The 22,519-nt window shown below is 52.7% G+C and overlaps 2 protein-coding genes and 1 non-coding gene across 5 annotated transcripts; 2 read left to right on the top strand and 1 right to left on the bottom strand.

Moving 5' to 3' along the window:
• The first annotated feature begins 10 nt into the window (after positions 1-10).
• RPL10 (ribosomal protein L10) lies at positions 11-7,828 on the top strand. Of its 2 annotated transcripts, XM_077329647.1 has the most exons (7): positions 11-87; positions 193-225; positions 2,391-2,449; positions 3,187-3,294; positions 3,398-3,536; positions 5,043-5,205; positions 7,594-7,828. In XM_077329647.1, the coding sequence occupies exons 2-7, from the start codon at positions 203-205 to the stop codon at positions 7,747-7,749; spliced, it is 648 nt and encodes a 215-aa protein (XP_077185762.1). In that variant the 5' UTR covers positions 11-87; positions 193-202; the 3' UTR covers positions 7,750-7,828. The 2 variants fall into 2 exon arrangements, with proteins under 2 accessions (XP_077185762.1, XP_077185761.1); XM_077329646.1 differs by lacking the exons at positions 11-87; positions 193-225 and adding an exon at positions 498-526.
• Positions 4,166-4,299, top strand: LOC143834606 (small nucleolar RNA SNORA70). The gene has a single exon (XR_013229854.1). It is a non-coding gene; the product is annotated as a small nucleolar RNA SNORA70 (small nucleolar RNA).
• Positions 7,829-8,870: 1,042 nt separating the features above from the next.
• Positions 8,871-21,010, bottom strand: LOC143833602 (deoxyribonuclease-1-like). Of its 2 annotated transcripts, none has more exons than XM_077329644.1 (8): positions 20,789-21,010; positions 19,106-19,194; positions 17,383-17,469; positions 16,569-16,681; positions 15,009-15,121; positions 12,219-12,376; positions 11,497-11,691; positions 8,871-9,918 (listed from the first exon to the last, which is right to left on the bottom strand). In XM_077329644.1, the coding sequence occupies exons 1-8, from the start codon at positions 20,945-20,947 to the stop codon at positions 9,912-9,914; spliced, it is 921 nt and encodes a 306-aa protein (XP_077185759.1). In that variant the 5' UTR covers positions 20,948-21,010; the 3' UTR covers positions 8,871-9,911. The 2 variants fall into 2 exon arrangements, with proteins under 2 accessions (XP_077185759.1, XP_077185760.1); XM_077329645.1 differs by having other exon boundaries at positions 11,497-11,593.
• Between the last annotated feature and the right edge of the window lie 1,509 nt (positions 21,011-22,519).

The raw sequence follows: 22,519 nt of genomic DNA, 5'->3' as shown, positions 1-22,519 counted from the left end.
ATCCTCGGCCTCCTAGAGCGGCTCGCTAGATAAGCAGCGCGCAGGCGCGCCTGCACTCTCTTTCCGCTCGGCGAGGTGCGTGTGCGGGTGAGATGGCGGCCGCGGCCTGGCCGGGGAGGGGGGATTAGGGGATAGCAGGCCTCGGCCCGGCCTGGGCCCCCGACTGACCGTGTGTGTCTTTCTCTTTTCCAGACCCGCAGCCATGGGCCGCCGACCCGCGCGCTGGTGAGTCGCCTGGGGCGGGGGCGCGAGAGGGCGAGGCTGCCTGCCCGGGATGGGAAGCGGGTTCCTGGGCGGCCGAGCTGGGATCCTAGAAGGCGAAGGGGACCCCCTGCTCGGTGCAGAAAGCAGCAGTGGCCAAAGTGCGGCTCTCCAGACGGCCGTGGACTACAATTCCCATAATCCCCTGCCACGTTTTTGCAAGAGTCTGGGGTGCCACGCTGGGTCCTAGCAGAAAACCTGGTATGGGTTTAACTGATTCCCAGTCAGCTGTATGTCTCCAATGGTTGAAGATGGTGAAGTACAGGTCAGATGGTGAATTTGTAATACAATGTTGGCAGTGGCTTATGGTAATTGTAGTCCAGGGATGCCTGGAGACCCAGAGTTCAGGCACCTCTGGCTTAAAGCATCCTTGATAAGTGTCTGCTTGTGGACTTGCTGTTGAGGGGGAGCTCACCACCTCCTTAGGTAGCCGATTCCACTGCTGAACTACTCTGACTGTGATATTTTTTCCCTTATATCTGGCTAGTATTGTTCTAACATGTAGTTTAAACCCTGCAAGTCCTATCCTCTGCTGCCCACTGCAACCTTGTCCCCCTCAACCCCCTCTTCTCCAGGCTGAATGTTCCCAAATCCCTCATCCTTTACTCCTAGGGCTTGGTCCCCAGACCCTGGATCCTCTTAACTGGACTCCTTGATGCTCAAGAGGGAATGTCATGAAGGGGAAATTGATGAGTAGATGATCTGGCTGTTATCAGCCAAATTTAGCCTCCTAGCTAAAGACAGTTGCTTCTGTCTGATTGGTGGCGTTATGTCCATGCCGTGCCCCATGAGGTGTGAGAACACAAACTGGGTCTTGTTTGTCATAAGGTTCTACTGATCTCTTAAATTTACCATTTTACAGCCAAAATGTATATTGTAACAACACAAGAGGTGTTTTGGGCCATCAACCATTGACAGATCTATTTCCCATGAATTGTTAAGAACATAATAACAGTTCTGCTGGATCAGACCGGTGGTCCACCTAGTCCAGCATCCTGCCTCACACAGCAGCCAACCAGTTTCTCTGGAGGGCCAACAACAGGACAGAGAGGTTGAGACATTTATAAAAACATCAGAAAGAGCCTTGCTGGATCAGACCAGCGGTCCATAGTGCAGCATCTCACCTGACACAGTGGCCAACCAATTTCTTTAGAGGACAACAGAAAGGTTGAGGCGTTCGTAAGAGCTCTGTTAGCGAATGCTGGCAGGGGCTCCTGGGAATTGTAGTCCATGGACATCTGGAGGGCCGCAGTTTGACTACCCCTGGATCAGACCAACAATCCATATAGTCCGGCATCTTGTCACTCACAGGGCCCAACCAATTCCTCTGAATTGCTAATAATGGTACAGAAGACCTTAGTTTTTTTGCAGTCCAGAGCTGCAAAGAAATGAGCAGTATAGAAATCCAAATAAATAAATCAATAGTATTGCCTGGCTCTCGGATTCACAGGATTAGTGCTTCTGAATGTGGAGGGCATCATCAGGTACTAATAGTTTAGAGCAGAGGTAGTCAACCTGTGGTCCTCCAGATGTCCATGGACTACAATTCCCATGAGCTTCTGCCAGCGTCTGCTGCCAGGGGCTCATGGGAACTGAAGTCCATGAACATCTGGAGGACCACAGGTTGACTACACCTGGTTTAGAGATCTAGAATCTCCATCTGTCATCTCTTACTGAGGGCTGGATATTTTGGTTCTCTCAAAAATATGAGACCTCTCCTTTCTTAATGATAGTGGGAAAGAATCTACTTATCTAAATTGTAGCTAATATCCCCTTAATTTCAAAGGTAGCTGTAATAGTTTTTGCAAGAGTCTAGGGTGCCTCACTGGGCCCTACCAGAGGTCTTGATATGGGTTGAACTGATCCCCAGTCAACTGTTTTGGCTCCAATGGTTGAAGATGGTGAAGACCATCTGCAGTACAGTGGATCGGCTATGCAGTGGATAGAGAGGATTGGATTGACACTGGATAAAGTAATTTAACTTTATGAAGATCCGATGAATTTTTTCTCTCCGGTCCTCACACCTGAAAATTCTAACCTGTTCAGATGTTCGCTGTAATTGCATTTAAAATGTCTTATGGTTCCCCAAATGTCTTATTTCTTTTTTCTTTTTTTTTCTTTTTTTGTAGTTACCGTTACTGCAAGAACAAGCCCTACCCAAAATCCCGTTTCTGCAGGGGTGTTCCTGGTAAGTGAAGGAATAAGTGAAGTTGTGTGCCAAGTTTTTCCCCCTCAAGATTCATTACTGAGAGATGCCCCTTCTTAGAGATCAACCAGCAAACTGAATAAGATTTAATCTAGCAGTGGTAGCAATTGTGATGCTGGTACATTTTGGTATGTCTGTGAAAGGGTTTTTCGTGTGTTCTGTACATTGGATTCATATTGTATGAAGGAAAATGGATTTGCGATGTCATAAAAAAGTAATAACCTGCATTTGGACAATTTGGTAGGGGCGGGGGGATTGCCATCCTCCAGATATTTCCTGGGGTCCTCCTGGAATTACAGCCGATCTCTAGACTACAGAGATCAGTTCCTTTAGAGGAAATAGCTTCTTCAGAGGGTTGGCTATGGAATCGCAGATCTGTAGAGCTCATACCCCCTCCCCAAGCACTGCACTCCCCAAAGCTTCAGGAATTTCCCAAGCCACAGTTGGCATCCCTTGAGTCAGCAGCAGTGCCATCCTCTGCTTTTAATAACAGACTCAGCTACTCCTGATCTTGTAATAGCAGCTGGATATCTCTCTTAGAGATAAAGTAGGAAGCTGAGCAAGTTTTAATTTGCACTGGGCATGCCTATAACAAGGGTTCAAAGAAGCGGAGCCCTCTTTTCTTTTAGTTGGGAGTATTTGAGGGGCCCCCTCTCCGGCTCAGTCCCTCATGGCAGCCTTGGAAACAGCGGCTGACCCAATCCCTTTCTTCCCCTCAGATGCCAAGATCAGGATCTTTGACCTCGGCCGCAAGAAAGCCAAGGTCGATGAGTTCCCACTTTGCGGGCACATGGTGTCGGATGAGTACGAGCAGCTGTCCTCTGAAGGTAAGGGGGCCGTAGCAGGATGGGAAACCCGCTGCCCGCTTTTCACTGCCACCGCAGTGGTGTGTGTGTTCCACCCAGTTCACGCCACATGTCCTTCCTTCAGCGCTCGAGGCGGCCCGCATCTGCGCCAACAAGTACATGGTGAAGAGCTGTGGCAAGGACGGCTTCCACATCCGGGTGCGCCTCCACCCCTTCCACGTCATCCGCATCAACAAGATGTTGTCGTGTGCCGGAGCTGATAGGTGAGTGTGTGTGTGTGTGTGAGGGTGGCAGTCAACACTTTAGAGCAGGGGTAGTCAACCTGTGGTCCTCCAGATGCCCATGGACTACAATTCCCACGAGCCCCTGCCAGCGTTTGCTGGCAGGGGCTCGTGGGAATTGTAGTCCATGGGCATCTGGAGGACCACAGGTTGACTTACCCTGCTTTAGAGCACATCATCTTCAATTATTAACTTTATAATCAGATTTGTGATGATCTCATCATTCTTAAGGCGGGAGGGGGCAAGACTGCAGACACCCTCTGGAGTTCCCAAAGCCCCCCAAAGGGTTGCGGACACCTGGTTGGGAATCCCTGTTCGAATTTGTTATCAGATAGGAATAAAGAATGAATTTTTAAAATGGCCAGGTTCGGAGCGTTGGCCTTTAGGCTTGGAAGCCACTGGATTAATTAAGGGAAGGGATGATTTTACTACTTTGTAGTCTATTTTAGGTATTTTATTTGCTCTTTAAATGTTTTACATCTATACTTTAACAGTCATATGTCTTGTATTGCTGGGGAATTTTTATACTGCAATTGATCCTTAATCACTGGACCATAACAATAAATATTGACATGGATTTATGAGGGGCAGGGCGGAGTTTTGGCACAAACGCGCAGTCAATTAAGCCGACCAGCCCCTGCAGCCATCGGGGGGTGGTGTGCAATGGCTGCGCACAGTGACTCCCCTGGTTGTGTATGTGCTCTGTTCTTCATACAGAGTGCTTTAAGGGACCTCGGGAACATCTTTACTGAAAGTCCTGGAGAGGCATAGTGTATGGTTTACAACAGAGCTCCGCAGTCCTTTAGAACAGTGGTCCCCAACCTTTTTATCACCGCGGACCAGTCAACACTTGACAATTGTACTGAGACATGGGGGGTTAGTCTTTTGCCAAGGGACGTCACCGCCTGAGCCCCTGCTCCACTTGCTTTCCTGCCGGCGCCCCTGACTTCCCGCCACCCACTGAGGGACGCTGCCAGCAAAAGCTGTGCAGTGCCACACCAAGGGGGAGTCCCAGCCATGGTGGCCGCCAGAGAGCACCAAAGGTGAGCCGGCAGCAGAGTGGCAGGGCAGCCCCCAAGGCAGCAGCCGGGGAGGAGTATGAGGAGGAGAAGCCATGGCCCGCTACCGACTGATCTACGGACCGGTACTGGTCCCTGGACCGGGGGTTGGGAACAGCTGCTTTAGAGCCTGTGGGAACCTTTGGAATTCTGGCATAGGGTGGTGTGTGCAGTCTCAAAATGGCTGTGACAGGAAGTGGAATCGACCACTCCAGAAGAAACCCGAGTGCCTTGGAGAAGGGGGGCAACTAAAGATATACACGCTGGGCCAGGAGAGAGAGAAAATAAAATCATCATGGGCAGCTGTAAAAGAGCCGCAGCTGTCCTAAAAAGGTTGGGTGGGGGCCAGGAAAGCTGTTGGCAGGCCTCACGTTGGGGATCCCTTGTCTACAAAGATTGCAATAAAACATTTGGTTGTTCTCTCCGTCAGGCTCCAGACCGGAATGCGCGGGGCCTTTGGGAAGCCTCAGGGCACTGTGGCCCGCGTGCACATCGGCCAGGTCATCATGTCCATTCGCACCAAGGTGCAGAACAAAGAGCATGTGATCGAGGCGCTGCGCAGGGCCAAGTTCAAGTTCCCCGGCCGCCAGAAGGTAACGTGTCTCAGCAAAGTGTGTTAACCAACAAAGCTGTCACTGTGCAGAATATGGCTGGGAAGCATTGCTGTGTCCATGCCCTCGCAGGGCCCCTCCCTTTGCTGCCCCCTCCCAACCTATCACTGGCCATTTTAGGAGGGGGAGGTTGATGTTGACCATATATGGTCATACCACCCATTAAGTGTTTAACATAAAAGAGCCTTCCGGGGCCGTGAAAAAAAAAACAGGGTTTCATGAAAGCCTGGTCTACAAGAAAGAGCTGCGTCTCATAGAATCAACATTGAAAAGGGGCCACAGAGGCCTTCTAGACCAACCCCTTGCTTACTGCAGGAGTACCCTTAATAGGGATGCCAATTCTGGGTTGGGAAATACCTGGAGATTTGGGGACTGGAACCTGGGTACGAACCTCATCCGGGTACAAGGCCCTCCAAAGCACCCATATTCTCCAGAGGAAGTGATCTTGGTAGTTTAGAAGTCAGTTGGGATTGTGGGAGATCTCCCGGTGCCAGCTGGAGACTGACAACCTTGACACCTTCCTCACTGGCAACCTTCAAATTCTGTCTGGATGGAGGAGTTTAGCCGGATTCCACTGCTGAAGTACTGTTGACTTCCATCCATACGTCCCTGTGTGCCAGTTACCATCTGCTTGGTTACCCACCACTTTGGGTTGCCCATCATTGTGGCTCCAGCTTTGTGGGAGGGCTTTTCTTTTGCCTGGGAGGAGACTTTGACTTCTTTTAAGGAGGAGAAGGACTGAGGTTGGGTTTGCTCTTTGGCCGTTTTACCTGAAAATGTTTTTCACTCTTAATGCATGTTGCCGTGAACCACGCTGAAAAGCGGGATAGAAATGTTTAAATAAACGAATAAGTAAAACGTGGGCTTGCTTTACAAGTTAACCTCAGAGGTGTTCTTGGATTAATGGGTGTTGCAGCCACACGTTGATCTGTACGTGCGGTGAATGTGACGCAAGAAAAATGAAGCATGCACCATATGTGGAATGGATGCCTATTCGTGGTGACCTGTGAAATAATAATAAAAACAAACAAACACCCAGGCTCTGCAGTACAAAATGCATACCAGGATCACAAGACACTGATTTAACGACAAAAACTTGCTAAGCATTATTTGCTTCACACAAAAATAAAGTCACAGACAGAGGTGAGCATCTACAAGAATTGCAAAATATGCAACAGGTAAATAGCAGAAAAAACTTAATAAAAATATGGACAGAAGTAAGAAAATATATACTTCAATAGGAAAATATTTGCATTAGTGGGAACAGGAATCAGATGTTTGTGCCCCAGTCTGTTACCAAGCCCTGTTTCCACTGCTGAAAATAGTTTGCTGTAGTGCCAGTTTGGTGTAGTGGTTAGGAGTGCGGACTTCTAATCTGGCATGCCAGGTTCGATTCTGCGCTCCCCCACATGCAGCCAGCTGGGTGGCCTTGGGCTCGCCACGGCACTGATAAAACTGTTCTGACTGGGCAGTGATATCAGGGCTCTCTCAGCCTCACCCACCCCACAGGGTGTCTGTTGTGGGGAGAGGAATGGGAAGGCGACTGTAAGCCGCTTTGAGCCTCCTTCGGGTTGGGAAAAGCGGCATATAAGAACCAACTCTTCTTCTTTCTTACATCTTTAAACTGCCCGTGGCGCCACGGACTAAATAATCAGTTAAGGGGCCTTGAGGTGGGCTTTGTCCGTGATGAGGAAGGGTCTGGATTGGACCCTTCCTCACGACAGACAATCGGAGGGACCAATTGGCAGGTGCTTTGCGCCTGCCGATTGGTCCCTCCGATTCCCAGCCCCAGCAACTGCGAGCTGCGCGCAGCGCGGCTCGCAGTTGCTCCCGGCCTGACGCGGTGAGAGGCGCAAAGCGCCTCGCTGCATCAGGCTGCCGCAGCCGAAAAAAGCCCGCCGACGCCGACTCACCGACAGTAAGTGCCTAGCGCCCGCTGCATTTAGCTGCAGCGGGCTTGGTTACTAGTATGTATATATTGTTCTAAGTTTAGTCAATATTTTTGTTAGGGTTTTGTTATTTCCCTTTGGGCCACCTCTGCTGATTCCTGTAGGTGTTCACCTCTTCTGTGACTTTATCTTTTTGCAAAGTAAATAATTGTTCTTTTTTTTTTTATCAGTGTATTGTGAGTGTGGCTTGTGGAGAGATTTTTATCCTTTTGCTGTTACAGCCGAGGTGTTTTAGGCAGAACCTTCCCGATTTTTCTCTCCCTGTGGACAGAAATGGGGATGTGGTCTCTGAGCTCCCTGCAAACATGACAATCACAGCTGTAAAATTGTATTGTGTGAGCATTTGGGGGGGGGGGGTCTAGCCCTTGACCAAGAGCACCTTGTGGCCAGCCCTGATCTCTTTCCCCTTCCCCTCTTCCAGATTCACATCTCCAAGAAATGGGGCTTCACCAAATTCAACGCCGACGAGTTTGAGGACATGGTGGCCGAGAAACGCCTTATCCCAGACGGGTGTGGAGTGAAGTACATCCCCAGCAGGGGCCCCTTAGACAAGTGGCGCGCGCTGCATGCAGCGTGAAGGGCCGATGCGCCTCTCGGGCCCACCCGCTCAGATGTTGCCTTGAAGGATGCTTAATTAAAAAGAAAGGCTACTGGTATCTCTCTTCTGGTGGGCTTGTTGACGCTGGTGGGGGGGGTCCCCAGGGGTATACTTCACTCTTCTTACAAAGTGATGAAGATGTTTGTTCTCTCTGTACACAACCATCCCTCCAGAACGCGTCTCATAAAAGGGATTCTCCCAACCTCTTCTTGGAGAGACTCCCACAAAAAAGGGCTAGATTTCAGGGCAAAGTGATTCCACAGAAGGGCCCCCCTCCTGCTTTGGAGCAGAAACATAAGAGAAGCCGCATTGGATAAGGATTATGGCCCATCCAGTCCAGCACTCTGTGTCACACAGAGGCCAAAACCCAGGATCCATCAGGAGGTCCACCAGTGCGTCCAGAACTCCAGAAGCCCTCTCGTTGTGTCCCCACAAGCACCATGAACATAGAGCACCAGTGCCCCAGAAATAAGAACAGAAGAGAAGCCACGTTGGATCCTGCCATTGGCCCATCCAGTCTAGCACTCTGTGTCACCCAGTGGCCAAAACCCAGGGGCCATCAGGAAGTCCAACAGCAAGGCCAGAACTCCAGAAGCCCTCCTTGTCCCCTTCCCCACCCACAAGCACCAAGATTACGAGCTTTCATCACTGTCCCAGACAGTGTCCCATGTATACTTCGTGGCTTCCTCTTCCTGCTGCTTTCCACTTTTCCTAGCATGATTTTTCCCATGATTCTTGTCTCATCATGTGACCAAAGGGGATGCCTGCCTAGTCACAATGGTTAGCTGTGCTGCTCTGTCTGCAGCGGTAGAAAAGAGCCAGAGTCCGGAAGCACCTTACAGAGTAAGAAAATGTGACGCAGGGGAGTAGATTTCACAAGTCAATGCTCATTTGTGTTGAAGCCACCGATTTTGTTAGACTTTAAGAAGAAGAGTTGGTTCTTTTCTCTAACTGAAGGAGGCTCAAAGTGACCTAGGATGCTCCTGGCCCCTTGCTCCTTTGTACCGGTGCCTAATGAACATGCTTACAAAACATTCCAATAACTTGCTAGTGCCAATTCGTTTTTATAAGGGCTTAGGAGTCGCTGGAAAAAAGCCAAGGTTTTGGGGGAAAACCCAGTTCTGCGTCCAATCCCATTGTCTGCACGTGTTCTGCTCCCCAGCGGAATTTGAGCCCCCGGGGAGGGCGGTATATAAATATAATAAATAAATTTTAAAATTCACCACTGGCTAGAAATAGGAAGGGGAGTAGGGCTGGCCGTGGACTGATCCAGGGTTCTCTGCTGCCTGTTTGTCAGCTCACATAGCCGGACCAACCCTGGGGCAAGCTACATGTACATTGTGGGTCGTGCTAGAGGAGCATTACCGCAATGAATGTCCTCCCTTTGCCCAAAATGTTTGCCATTCAGCAAGATGCTGGAATTCGCCAAATTACCCAGTTTCCTAAGGCAGGAAGATGGCGGAAAGGTTTCTGTATTATATTTGCTTAAAACATTTATTGGAAGAGCTGTTTTTTTTTTTATACCGCTTTTCGTTCCCCGGAGTTTCAAAGCAGCCTACAAACCCCTCCCCTTCCTCTCTCCACAGCAGGGACACCCTGTGAGGTAGGTTAGGCTGAGAGAACAGCTCTAAGAGAACTGGGACTCGGCCAAGGTCACCCTGCTGGCTGCATGTGGAGGAGTTAGGGAATCAAACCGGGTTCTCCAGATTGGAATCTGCCACCATACTGGCCCGTGCCACCTTTCCTCAAAGAGCTCGAGGCAGTTTACAAACAGATAAAAACACATAATGGAAGATTAGGAAAAATTGAAATCCAAATTTTAAAACACTCAAGCCTGCTCGTAAACGTAACCAAATTCAGTCCTAAAGAAAACCCTCCTGAGCTGCCTCCAAAAGATCAACACAGCACATTGGAAAGGTTGTTCCATCGGCGCGGGGCTGCCACTGAAAAGGCCCTGCTCTCGTGTACATGCTGGATGAGCTTTTTTGAGTGACGGGACAAATGGGGTTGTCTTCACTGCTTTCCCACTCTTGCTTTCACGTTCAGAACTCGGAAGGGAGGACGGTTGAAGCCTCAGAGCTCCCGCTGGGCCTTCGGTGTGAGCCTTAGATTCACCTCCACGGGATAGTGGTCGCTGATTTCTAGGGCCTGCGGACCAGAGAGGAGAGGTGGTTTGCAATCCAGGTCTGGCTAGGAGCATGCCAGCAGTTCCTGTGGCTTCTGCACCTGCCACTAGCAGCAACATAATGGCTGCTACAGCTTCAGTTCAGTCATAAGGTGCAGGGGTAGTCAACCTGTGGCCCTCCAGATGTCCATGGACTCCAATTCCCATGAGCCCCTGCCAGCGTTTGCTGGCAGGGGCTCATGGGAATTGGAGTCCATGGACATCTGGAGGACCACAGGTTGACTATTCCTTATAGTGCATCCTTTCGGCAGTCTCTTCCACTAGGCCCCCCAAAGAACATTGAGATTCATTGAACAAAACTTGTTCAGGGACCCTGACCTAAACTGGCCTTAAAGGTAAAGGTATCCCCTGTGCAAGCACCGGGTCATGTCTGACCCTTGGGGTGACGCCCTCCAGCGTTTTCATGGCAGGCTCAATACGGGGTGGTTTGCCAGTGCCTTCCCCAGTCATCACCGTTTACCCCCCAGCAAGCAAGCTGGGTACTCATTTTACCGACCTCGGAAGGATGGAAGGCTGAGTCAACCTTGAGGCGGCTGCTGGGATCGAACTCCCAGCCTCATGGGCAGAGCTTTCAGACGGCTGCCTTACCACTCTGCGCCACTCTGCACCTTAGCTGGGTCCTTTTTAGCCTTGGCCCCCGGCCTGGTTCTGCCCAGTGAGACCAGGGCCCTGCTGTGCCACCAGGCCTGTGACTGAGGTCTTGAAACATTAAAAAAATCTGCTGGTCTCCCTGCCCGAAAGCCACCTAATAAATCTATTTGAGGGTACACCTTAAATACCCCTCCCCTTTTCTCCCAGAAGGGTGTGACCATGAGTATATTCGTTTTGATTTTAGAATTTTTTTAATTGTCAGAAATCTTTAAATTCCGAGTGTGTGGGTTTGGGTTGTCCTTTTTTTAAAATCCATGTAATTGGAGCTGAGCTCTTGGTAAAGGACGGGATATAAATATAATAATTTAAATTTATTAGAATTAAAAATAAAAATTAAACACAAAGCTTTGGAAAGTATTAAACAGAAGCTGGAGAGCCATCAGACCGACAGGCTGATTCTGTGAAGGTTCATTGGGGTGGCAGGTGACAAGGGGATGAGCGATTGGGATTTGAGTGTCCTGCACAATGCAGGGGGTTGGACTGGATGACCCAGGACAGGGGTAGTCAAACTGCGGCCCTCCAGATGTCCATGGACTACAATTCCCAGGAGCCCCTGCCAGCATTCGCTGGCAGGGGCTCCTGGGAAATGTAGTCCATGGACATCTGGAGGGCCGCAGTTTGACTACGCCTGACCCAGGAGGTCCCTTCCAACTCTATGATTCTGTGAATTAATAAACCATAAATGCACAGTCATTCAAATCTAAAGCCCTACTTGGGCCCTGCTACTTTTTAAAAACACTTGGCAGGCACCCAAGGACACCCCACTGGGCACTCCTGCTCTAATGCAACGTGCTGCATATTGAATTTGACCCCCAATCCCTGCCCTCCCACCCCTGAAACCTCCAGAAATTCCCAGCCCGGAGCTGGCGACCCTGGGCAGGTGACCTCACCTCTTCTTCAGAGAGTCCCAGCGCGGCCGTGAAATTGAAGGGCTTGGCTGACCTGGCCACAACAGCTCCCAGCAGCTCATCTCCGTGGACGATGATCCTAATCGGGCGCACACACACACAAGAGCCGTTAACGCGTGGGATTCACTGCCGCAGGACATAACGGCAGCTACAGGCACAGACAGCTTCAAGAGAGGCCTGGAGAAACAGAGCAAAGGTGGCCACAAGGTACGCATGGAATGCGATGACTGAGGCAGGGGTGCTCTGTATGCTGGGTGCTTGGGGGGCCACAGTGGGAGGGCTTTGGGGATACTGGCCCTGCTGGTGGACCTCTCGGTGACCCCTGTGTGTGGCCCCTGTGTTTTGCAGACTGTTGGTCTAGATGGGCCACTGGCCTAACCCAACATGGCTTCTCTAACGTTCTTACGTCAGGGGAAGAGATACTCTGTTTTCTTGCCGCTTGGGGGGCAACAGGTGAGCTGTGATTCCTGGGGGGCCCTGCTGCCACCTGGGGGCTACTGGCGTCCCTCCTGATCTTGATCCCAGACAAACCGGCCATCTGCAGGGGAAATTCTCTTTCCGTTTCGTTTCTTCCTCATCTTCTGACGGCCTCCTGGCTGTGAACAGGATCGGCTTGCCTCCGTGTAAAGCACCACGCCTCTGTGACTCCCCTTCACCCAGCATCCCCACACGTTCTGCAGGGAAAGCTCGGATGGGGGCCCTACCTGTCGTAGGCGCAGCAAGTCCGGTGGCTGACGGTGGTGTCCGCCTTGTCCCCGATGAGCCAATGGAAGGCGGGGTGGCTGCGCAGACGGATCCTGGCCCAAGCGCTTGCTGGGATGTAAGCCCCACTGGCGTTCAGGTCTCCCAGCACCATCAGGTTCTGCCGAGGGGGAGGCTGTGAGTCTTTGCTGTCTCTGCCCTGCGTGGCTTCCTGCCTTCCTCCTCAGGGATGCCAGGCTCCAGGTGGGGCCTGGGGATCCCCTGGAATTCCACCTCCTCTCCCGACTGCAGAGATCAGTTCCCCTGGAGGAAAGGGCTGCTTGGGAGGGGGGACTCTGTGGCCTTGGACCCCACTGAGGGTCAGGGATGCCAGCCTCCAGGTGGGGCCTGGGGACCCCCTGGAATTCCAGCTCCTTTCCAGACTGCAGAGATCAGTTGCCCTGGAGGAAAGGGCTGCTTGGGAGGGGGGACTCTGTGGCCTTGGACCCTGCTGAGGGTCAGGGATGCCAGCCTCCAGGTGGGGCCTGGGGATCCCCTGGAATTCCAGCTCCTCTCCAGACTGCAGAGATCAGTTCCCCTGGAGGAAAGGGCTGCTTGGGAGGGGGGACTCTGTGGCCTTGGACCCCACTGAGGGTCAGGGATGCCAGCCTCCAGGTGGGGCCTGGGGACCCCCTGGAATTCCAGCTCCTTTCCAGACTGCAGAGATCAGTTGCCCTGGAGGAAAGGGCTGCTTGGGAGGGGGGACTCTGTGGCCTTGGACCCTGCTGAGGGTCAGGGATGCCAGCCTCCAGGTGGGGCCTGGGGATCCCCTGGAATTCCAGCTCTTCTCCAGGCTGCAGAGATCAGTTCCCCTGGAGGAAAGGGCTGCTTGGGAGGGGGGACTCTGTGGCCTTGGACCCCACTGAGGGTCAGGGATGCCAGCCTCCAGGTGGGGCCTGGGGATCCCCCCTAATTCCAGCTCCTCTCCAGACTGCAGAGATCAGTTCCCCTGGAGGAAAGGGCTGCTTGGGAGGGGGACTCTGCGGCCTTGGACCCCACTGAGGGTCAGGGATGCCAGCCTCCAGGTGGGGCCTGGGGATCCCCTGGAATTCCAGCTCCTCTCCAGACTGCAGAGATCAGCTCCCCTGGAGGAAAGGGCTGCTTGGGAGGGGGGACTCTGTGGCCTTGGACCCTGCTGAGGGTCAGGGATGCCAGCCTCCAGGTGGGGCCTGGGGATCCCCTGGAATTCCAGCTCCTCTCCAGACTGCAGAGATCAGTTCCCCTGGAGGAAAGGGCTGCTTGGGAGGGGGGACTCTGTGGCCTTGGACCCCACTGAGGGTCAGGGATGCCAGCCTCCAGGTGGGGCCTGGGGACCCCCTGGAATTCCAGCTCCTTTCCAGACTGCAGAGATCAGTTCCCCTGGAGGAAAGGGCTGCTTGGGAGGGGGGACTCTGTGGCCTTGGACCCCACTGAGGGTCAGGGATGCCAGCCTCCAGGTGGGGCCTGGGGATCCCCCCTAATTCCAGCTCCTCTCCAGACTGCAGAGATCAGTTCCCCTGGAGGAAAGGGCTGCTTGGGAGGGGGACTCTGCGGCCTTGGACCCCACTGAGGGTCAGGGATGCCAGCCTCCAGGTGGGGCCTGGGGATCCCCTGGAATTCCAGCTCCTCTCCAGACTGCAGAGATCAGCTCCCCTGGAGGAAAGGGCTGCTTGGGAGGGGGGACTCTGTGGCCTTGGACCCCACTGAGGGTCAGGGATGCCAGCCTCCAGGTGGGGCCTGGGGATCCCCTGGAATTCCAGCTCCTCTCCAGATTGCAGAGATCAGTTCCCCTGGAGGAAAGGGCTGCTTGGGAGGGGGGACTCTGTGGCCTTGGACCCCACTGAGGGTCAGGGATGCCAGCCTCCAGGTGGGGCCTGGGGATCCCCTGGAATTCCAGCTCCTCTCCAGACTGCAGAGATCAGTTCCCCTGGAGGAAAGGACTGCTTGGGAGGGGGAACTCTGTGGCCTTGGACCCCACTGAGGGTCAGGGATGCCAGCCTCCAGGTGGGGCCTGGGGATCCCCTGGAATTCCAGCTCCTCTCCAGACTGCAGAGATCAGCTCCCCTGGAGGAAAGGGCTGCTTGGGAGGGGGGACTCTGTGGCCTTGGACCCCACTGAGGGTCAGGGATGCCAGCCTCCAGGTGGGGCCTGGGGATCCCCTGGAATTCCAGCTCCTCTCCAGACTGCAGAGATCAGTTCCCCTGGAGAAAAGGGCTGCTTGGGAGGGGGGACTCTCTGGCCTTGGACCCCACTGAGGGTCAGGGATGCCAGCCTCCAGGTGGGGCCTGGGGATCCCCTGGAATTCCAGCTCCTCTCCAGACTGCAGAGATCAGCTCCCCTGGAGGAAAGGGCTGCTTGGGAGGGGGGACTCTCTGGCCTTGGACCCCACTGAGGGTCAGGGATGCCAGCCTCCAGGTGGGGCCTGGGGATCCCCTGGAATTCCAGCTCCTCTCCAGACTGCAGAGATCAGCTCCCCTGGAGGAAAGGGCTGCTTGGGAGGGGGGACTCTGTGGCCTTCGACCCCACTGAGGGTCAGGGATGCCAGCCTCCAGGTGGGGCCTGGAGATCCCCTGGAATTCCAGGTCCTCTCCAGACTGCAGAGATCAGCTCCCCTGGAGGAAAGGGCTGCTTGGGAGGGCGTCTATAGCCTCGGACCCCACTGAGTTCTCTCCCTGCTCCAAATCCCACCCTCTCCCGGCTCCATCCTCAAAGCCTCCAGGAATTCCCAACCCAGAGCTGGCAACCCTTACCCCTCCCTGACCCCTGCCAAAGACCTGGGTTTTCCAGCGTCGCACCAATTCCATGCACACTCCAAAGAGCAAGTCAAGTTCGCGGGCGGCTTCCGGAGGGCTGGCGTGGTGCAGGAGCAGCACAAAGTCTGAGACGGCTGGGAGAGGCAGGACAGGGGAGAACTGTTGGTTGAGGGACGGGAAAGGGGCCGTTGGATGGCCGGCCTCCAGGTAGCGGAGATCTGTTCGCCTGGAGAAAATGGCTGCTTTGGAAGGTGGAATCCGGGGCATGTCCCATTTGGGCCCTCTCCAAACCCTCTCAGGGATTCTCATAGGATTTCTCCAGGGATTTGCCCACCGTCTGCAAACGCCGAATAGCTTTCCGTTTCGGGTTGCCAGCTCTGGGTTGGGGAATAATTGGCGACTTTGGGGGTGAAGCTGGGAGTGGGTGAAATTTGGGGCAGGGAGGGACCTCAGAGGGGTACAATGCCATAGGATCCCCCCCTCCAAAGTAGACCTTTCTTAAAGGATAGATTCAAATGGGTAGCCGTGTTGGTCTGAAGCAGCACAATAAAATCAGAGTCCAGTGGCACCTTTGAGACCAACAAAGATTTATTCAAGGCGTGAGCTTTCGAGTGCAAGCACTCTTCATCAGACGCACTCGAAAGCTCACGTTTTGAATAAATCTTTGTTGGTCTTAAAGGTGCCCCTGGACTCTCTTTTTTAAAGAGGCAAGTGGCCAAACTGTGACTCTCAAAATGTCCATGGACTACAGCTACCACGAGCCCCTACTGGCATGTCCATGGTCATCTCAAGAGCCACAGTCTGCCCTCCCCAGTTCTATGGCATTGTGCCCCACTGAGGTCCCTGCCCCCCCCCCCCAGACTCCAAGCCCGAGTCTCCAGATTTCTCAGCCTGGAGCGGGTAACCCTAACTGGGAGAGAACGAATACTTGGGGCAGAAACCAAGAGAGAACAAGGTCACCATCTCATGCTCCTTTCTCGTCTGTTTCCTAGTGAGATTGAGGCACAAGGCATGTTGTTGTTGTTGCTGTTGTTGTTGTTATTATTATTATTATTATTATTATTTAGATTTATTTCCCACCACTCCCCGTAGGCTCGTGGCGGGTCACAATAGTCTTATCCCCATTAAAATACCCATTAAAAGACTTTAAAAACAATCCCAACATGGCGGAAGTTCTTATTATTCCCACCCCTGCTATCAGAGCAGCAGGGAGGGTGGGCAGGAGATCTAACTTACTAGGTCGGGGGGGGGGATGCTGGCACTCATTCGCTGACCCCGGCCTCAACCAAAAACCCGGCGGAAGAGCTCCGTCTTGCAGGCCCTGCGGAAAGCTGGTAAATCCTGCAGGGCCCGCAGCTCACCTGGGAGCTCATTCCACCAGGTAGGGGCCAGGACCGAAAAGACCCTGGCCCTGGTTGAGGCCAGGCTAGCTTCTCTAGGGCCAGGAACGATCAGGAGATTCTCCCCCGCTGAGCGTAAAGCCCTGCGGGGGATGTAGCGCGGTAGGCGGTCCCTCAGGTATGTAGGAGGGGAGGGAGGGGATTTCTCAGGCTCCTGTTGTGGTGTGGATCGGGACCTCACCTGTGACTGGAGAATGGAAGCGGGCAGCGAAAGGGCCCCTCACAAAGCCCTTGAAGGGGCTGGAATCCTCTTCCCCAAACTGGCACCAGTCGGTGACAGAGACCACGTCCATCCTGCCAAGGAGAAAGAAGGAAAGTACACCCCAGGGTGCTGGGAGAGGCGAGACCTGCAGAGTGCATAACGGAGCGGGATAAAAAGGGTGTCCTGCAGGGGGCGTCGGAATAGACGTACATTTGGCATAACTAGGATAGCAACTACCTGATTTCCCCCCCCCTCCTTATTATCTACTTCAGTGTCCTGATGGGCCTTTGGGAAGCTTCCTATTTTGGGGGGTATACTTCCTCCCTGCTTGCCTCCTGAGCAGCAGTTGAACAGAAGAATAATTGCAGCGCTCTCTTTCCACGCAGAGTTGTTTTGCTTCATAAATAAAAACTATTTTGTTCTTTAAGCCTCCACCCTCTCTGCACATGCATATGCAAACTCTGCCAATGCAGGGAATCCCTGAACTTTGGGGAGGAACGGACTCAGCCCCCTGAACATTGCTTTCAAATAGGCCCACCCCAAATCCCACCCACTCCCAGCTCCACCCACAAATTATTGAGTATTTTCCAACCCAGAGCTGGCAACTCTATGACAGAGACTGATTCCCCTGGAGAAATTGGCTGCTGTACAAGGTGGACTCTATGCCCTTGTAGCCCACTAAAGACCCTCCCCATTCCACCCCCAAATTCTCCAGATATTCCCTGGCCTGGAGCTGGCAACCCGAGGAGAGAGCTCTGGTGCGGTTGGGGTTCCCTGCTCCGCAGGGCCTTACCGATAGATAAAGACGTTCTGTTCCTTGTAGGTGCCCCTGCCTAGCCGCTTGCTCTCCCGACAGGTGTAGCGGTGGGAAGCGTCATACCTGCTGGCCGGAAGAGAGAGTCCGTGATGCCTTTTTGCTCACCTTGGCCTCTCCTCGAACTGCGAAGGGAGCCCGAAGTTATCGCAACCTGTAGTCTCAAAGGTACCAAAGAGGCCCCAGAGATGGTGTGTGGCTACCAGTGGCGAAGAAAACATAATCTAGAGCAGGGGTGCTCTTCCGTGGCACTTCCGTGCTGGCAGAGGCTCATGGGAATTGTAGTTCATGGATATCTGGAAAGCCACCGTTTGGCCACCCCTGAAGAGATACAACTATGAGGAGGTTTTCAAGGCCGGAGAGAAGCAGAGGTGGTTGGCCACTGCCTTCCTCTGCAGATCCTTCCTTGGTGGTCTCTCTTCCAAGGATTGACCCTGTTTAGCTTCCAGCCTCTGGCAGTCTTGGCGAGGGGCTTTCCAGGCAGGTCAGAAACACAGGTGGTTTCCCATTCCCCAGAGCCAGATTGATGTAGTGGTTAGGAGCGGTGCTTCCCAATCTGGTGGGCTGGGTTTAATCCCCCACTCCTCCACATGCAGCCATCTGCGTGACCTTGGGCTAGTCACTTGGGCTACAAGAGGCTCTGTGGTGGGGAGAGGAAGGGAAGTTATAAGCTGCTTTGAGACTTCTTCTGGTCGTGAAAAGCAGGGTATAAAAACCAACTCGTCTTCTTCGTCCTCTGCAGAGCCTTCCTTGGTGGTCTCCCATCCAAGTTCTGGCCCTGCTTGGCTTCCAAGTTATGGTGACTCAGGCAAGGGTCTTTGCAGGGAACTGAGAAGCAGAGCTGGTTTGTCATCGGCTTCCTCCACAGAACCTTCCTTGGTGGCCCCTGTTCCAAAGGACCTTGTTTAGCTGACGAGATTGGACAAGATCATGCTATAACAGGGATGCCCAACTTTTTTTACCCTGTGGGCACCTTTGAAATTTTGACCCAGGGTTAGCGCAAAATGGTTGCTTATTTATTATTATTTACTGTAAGGCACGTGTAGTGTAGCCAGGAGATTCAAGGATTGTCTCATTTCTCTTGTGTTCTTAAGGATGGGCAGTGATGCTCTGCCTTCTTGGTGCCACAAGAGCTTCTGGAGTTCTGGCCCCACTGGTGGATCTCCTGTTGAGTCCTGGGTTTTGGCCACTGCATGACACAGAGTGTTGGGCTAGCTGGGCCACTGGCCTGATCCAACATGGCTTCTCTTCTGTTCTTATGTCTGGGGCAGAGATGGTCTGTCTTCTTGGTTATTGGGGGCCCACAGTGGGAAGGCTTCTGGAGTTCTGGCCCTACCGGTGGACCTCCTGATTGCCCATGAGTTTTGGCCACTGCGTGACACACAGTGTTGGACTAGATGGGCCACTGGCCTGATCCAACATGGCTTCCCTTCTGTTCTTATGTCTGGGGCAATGATGGTATAAGTCAGGGATAGTCAAACTGCGGCCCTCCAGATGTCCATGAACTACAATTCCCATGAGCCCCCTGCCAGCATTCGCTGGCAGGGGGCTCCTGGAAATTGTAGTTCATGGACATCTGGAGGGCCGCAGTTTGACTACCCCTGGTATAAGTGATACTTCAGCCTAGCAGGCCTAAAGGGCTACTGTCGGCTCGACCCCTTCATTGCAGGCCCACAAAAGTCACAGAAGTACCTGCGGTTACCTGTTGAGTTCCTGTAGGAGTATCTGGATTGCGTAGCCTTTGGAGTCACGGACTTCTTGCACGGCTGAGATATCGCAGCGAGAGAGTATCTGGCAGGGGGAGAGTGGTAGAGAGGTCTAACCCACCAGCCAGGGAGCTCAGACCCCCTAAGTATCTTTTAAAAAAATATATAGATATGATTTATTCAAAAAAGATAAAGACATTGCAAGAAAGGAGAATTGAGACGACATGTTCCATTTACAGAACTATGATAAAGCTGATATGTTGCAATATATCTTATACATTTTTTCTGAAATACACATTGTTTTTTCTCCCGAGTTTATATTATTATCCACTTCATATAGCTCATGTCCATATTTATCTCCCATTTTATCAATTGATATATTCCAAAACTGGCCTCCCATTTTCTGATAAAATCTGATAGCGACTTCTCTTGTGTCAAATATATAAGTATTGTCATTGACACATAATTTATCATTTTATTTGACTGTTCTGTAAAATCTGGTGAAGATTCCCCCCCCCCAATTTGAGGCATATAGAATCTTAGCTGCCATTACCATAGATTTAACAAGTTCACTATACATTTTAATACAGTTTGGTACCATATTTAATAACATATATTTTGGATCCATTGTGAATTAGATTTTTGATATCTTTTGGATTTCAACATAAATCATAATTCATTAGTTGCTTGCTCTCTGGCAAGTCCACCATATGTGATAAAATGATGCACATGTCATAAAATTTCCAACATTTTCCATAGTAATACTTATCGACCTTTACTTATGTATCTATTAAACTTTTATACCTCTCTCCCTGCTCAGGGCGATGTACAATATAAGATTCAAATACAACAATTAAGACAGGTAAAATTCAAATTAAAAATTAGTTACCGTCCAAAGCAGCCATATTCTCCAGAACAACTTTGCAGTCTAAAGATGAGCTGGAATTCCAGGGGATCTCCAGGCCCCACCTGGAGGCTGGCATCCCTGACCCTCAGTGGGGTCCAAGGCCACAGAGTCCCCCCTCCCAAGCAGCCCTTTCCTCCAGGGGAACTGATCTCTGCAGTCTGGAGAGGAGCTGGAATTCCAGGGGATCCCCAGGCCCCACCTGGAGGCTGGCATCCCTGACCGTCAGTGGGGTCCAAGGCCACAGAGTCCCCCTCCCAAGCAGCCCTTTTCTCGAGGGGAACTGATCTCTGCAGTCTGGAGAGGAGCTGGAATTCCAGGGGATCCCCAGGCCCCACCTGGAGGCTGGCATCCCTGACCCTCAGTGGGGTCCAAGGCCACAGAGTCCCCCCTCCCAAGCAGCCCTTTCCTCCAGGGGAACTGATCTCTGCAGTCTGGAGAGGAGCTGGAATTCCAGGGGATCCCCAGGCCCCACCTGGAGGCTGGCATCCCTGACCCTCAGTGGGGTCCAAGGCCCCAGAGTCCCCCCTCCCAAGCAGCCCTTTTCTCCAGGGGAACTGATCTCTGCAGTCTGGAGAGGAGCTGGAATTCCAGGGGATCCCCAGGCCCCACCTGGAGGCTGGCATCCCTCACCCTCAGTGGGGTCCAAGGCCACAGAGTCCCCCCTCCCAAGCAGCCCTTTTCTCCAGGGGAACTGATCTCTGCAGTCTGGAGAGGAGCTGGAATTCCAGGAGATCCCCAGGCCAAACCTGGAGGCTGGCATCCCTAGACTCACCTGGACCAGAGCGCCCAGGACCTTCTGGTTGGCAGCTTTTGCTTTCCCAAAGCTGCGGATGTTGAAAGCGCAGATCTTGAAGGTGGAGGCTGCCAGCTGTGTTCCCAGCAGGACCAGCAGAAAGGCCAAGGTTTGTCCCATGGCCCTGATGCACCCCATGTTTCCTGGGGCTTCGGGAGCCAAATACCAGCCAAAGACCTTTCCTGCAGCATCAGCAGCCAGGCAGGGGAGAGTCCGGGCTTTTCTGCCGGCCACTAGTGCAGAAAGTGCTGGGCTTGAACGGCCGGGTCGTGGACAAAGAGGCAAATGGACCCGTGGCCGCTCCATCTCTGCCGCCTCCCCCCCCCACCCTCCATTCATTTCTCGTGCTTTTCTAGAGCCATCCATAAACGACCTTTCAAGGCGGTCCCCTTCCCTATAAGTGCTGGCTCAGGGTTTTTTCCGCAAGGGCCCCTTTGACACGAGTCGTCTGCAACTTGAATGACAAGAGTTCCCTTGCTTTTTTTTACTCCCTTGTTCTGTTATGAGCTGGCAGTGTGGCAGGGCAGTAGAAAAGCCGGATTCAGTCTTGGGCAAGATGTCATAGTCCTTTTGCTGTATATCCTAGTGGTCAGAGAGCAGTTCTGGAAGAAACCTGACTTCAAGGAGAACTTGGAAATGTTCAGCCTGGAGAAGAAGAGGCTGAGAGGGGACAGGATGACTCTCTGGAAGGATTTGAAAGGTGGTCAATTGGGGGAGGGCAGGGAAAGGTTCCTGTGGGCAGCAGAGGAGAAGACCCACAGTCATGGGTTTAAACTACATGTAGAACAGTACCGGCTAAATAGGGGAGGGTGGATTTAACAGTCTTGAGTAGTTCATCCATAGAAAGGGCTGCCTAAGGAGGTGGGGAGTTTCCCCTCACTGGCGGTCTTCAAGCAGCGGCTGGACAGATCCTTCTCCTGGATGCTGGAGGCTGATTCTGCACTGAGCAGGGGGTGGGACTTGATGGCCTCCATGGCCCCTTCCAGCTCTAGTATTCTAATTATCTTTCCAGAATTGCCTGCTGGGACTAACAGGTGACACAGGGAGAGGTTAGACTGGTTGTGTTCTTTTATCATTGCCTGCCTCCGCGTAGCAACCCTGCAATCCCTTGGCGGAAGGACCAAGCAGGCCCCACCCAGTTTCTGAGATCACATGACCTCAGGTTACCTTGGTCTATCCAAGTCAAGGCTAGACCAGAGTAGAGGTGATGCTACTTAGCTTCCAAGATCTGATGTGGCTGACCTACCCTTGACTATCCAGGTCAGGAAGGAAACAGAGACACAAACAGAGGTGTTCTGCCATTGCCTGCCTCTGTGCAGTGACCCGAAATTTCCTTGGTGGTCTCCCCTCCAAATTCTAACCAGGGCTTGACCCAGCTTGGCTTCCCAGTTCTAAGGAGACAGGTCAAGACAAGAAACGCACAGAGGTGGTTTTGCGGTTGCTGGCATCTGTATAGCAAGCAACCCTGGATTTCCTTGGTCTCCCATTCAAGTGCAAACCAGGGCCGACCCTGCTTAGCATCCAAGGCAGGGATAGTCAAACTGCGGCCCTCCAGATGTCCATGGACTACAATTCCCAGGAGCCCCTGCCAGCATTCGCTGGCAGGGGCTCCTGGGAATTGTAGTCCATGGACATCTGGAGGGCCGCAGTTTGACTACCCCTGATCCAAGGCATTACGAGATCTGTCTAACCTGGGGCCCCCAGGTCAGA

The sequence above is a fragment of the Paroedura picta genome, chromosome 3 (genome assembly GCF_049243985.1).
Source record: "Paroedura picta isolate Pp20150507F chromosome 3, Ppicta_v3.0, whole genome shotgun sequence".
NCBI lineage: Eukaryota > Metazoa > Chordata > Lepidosauria > Squamata > Gekkonidae > Paroedura > Paroedura picta.
The sequence above is the reverse complement of the archived record's forward strand: the minus strand, read 5'-3'. Positions and strand labels throughout refer to the sequence as shown.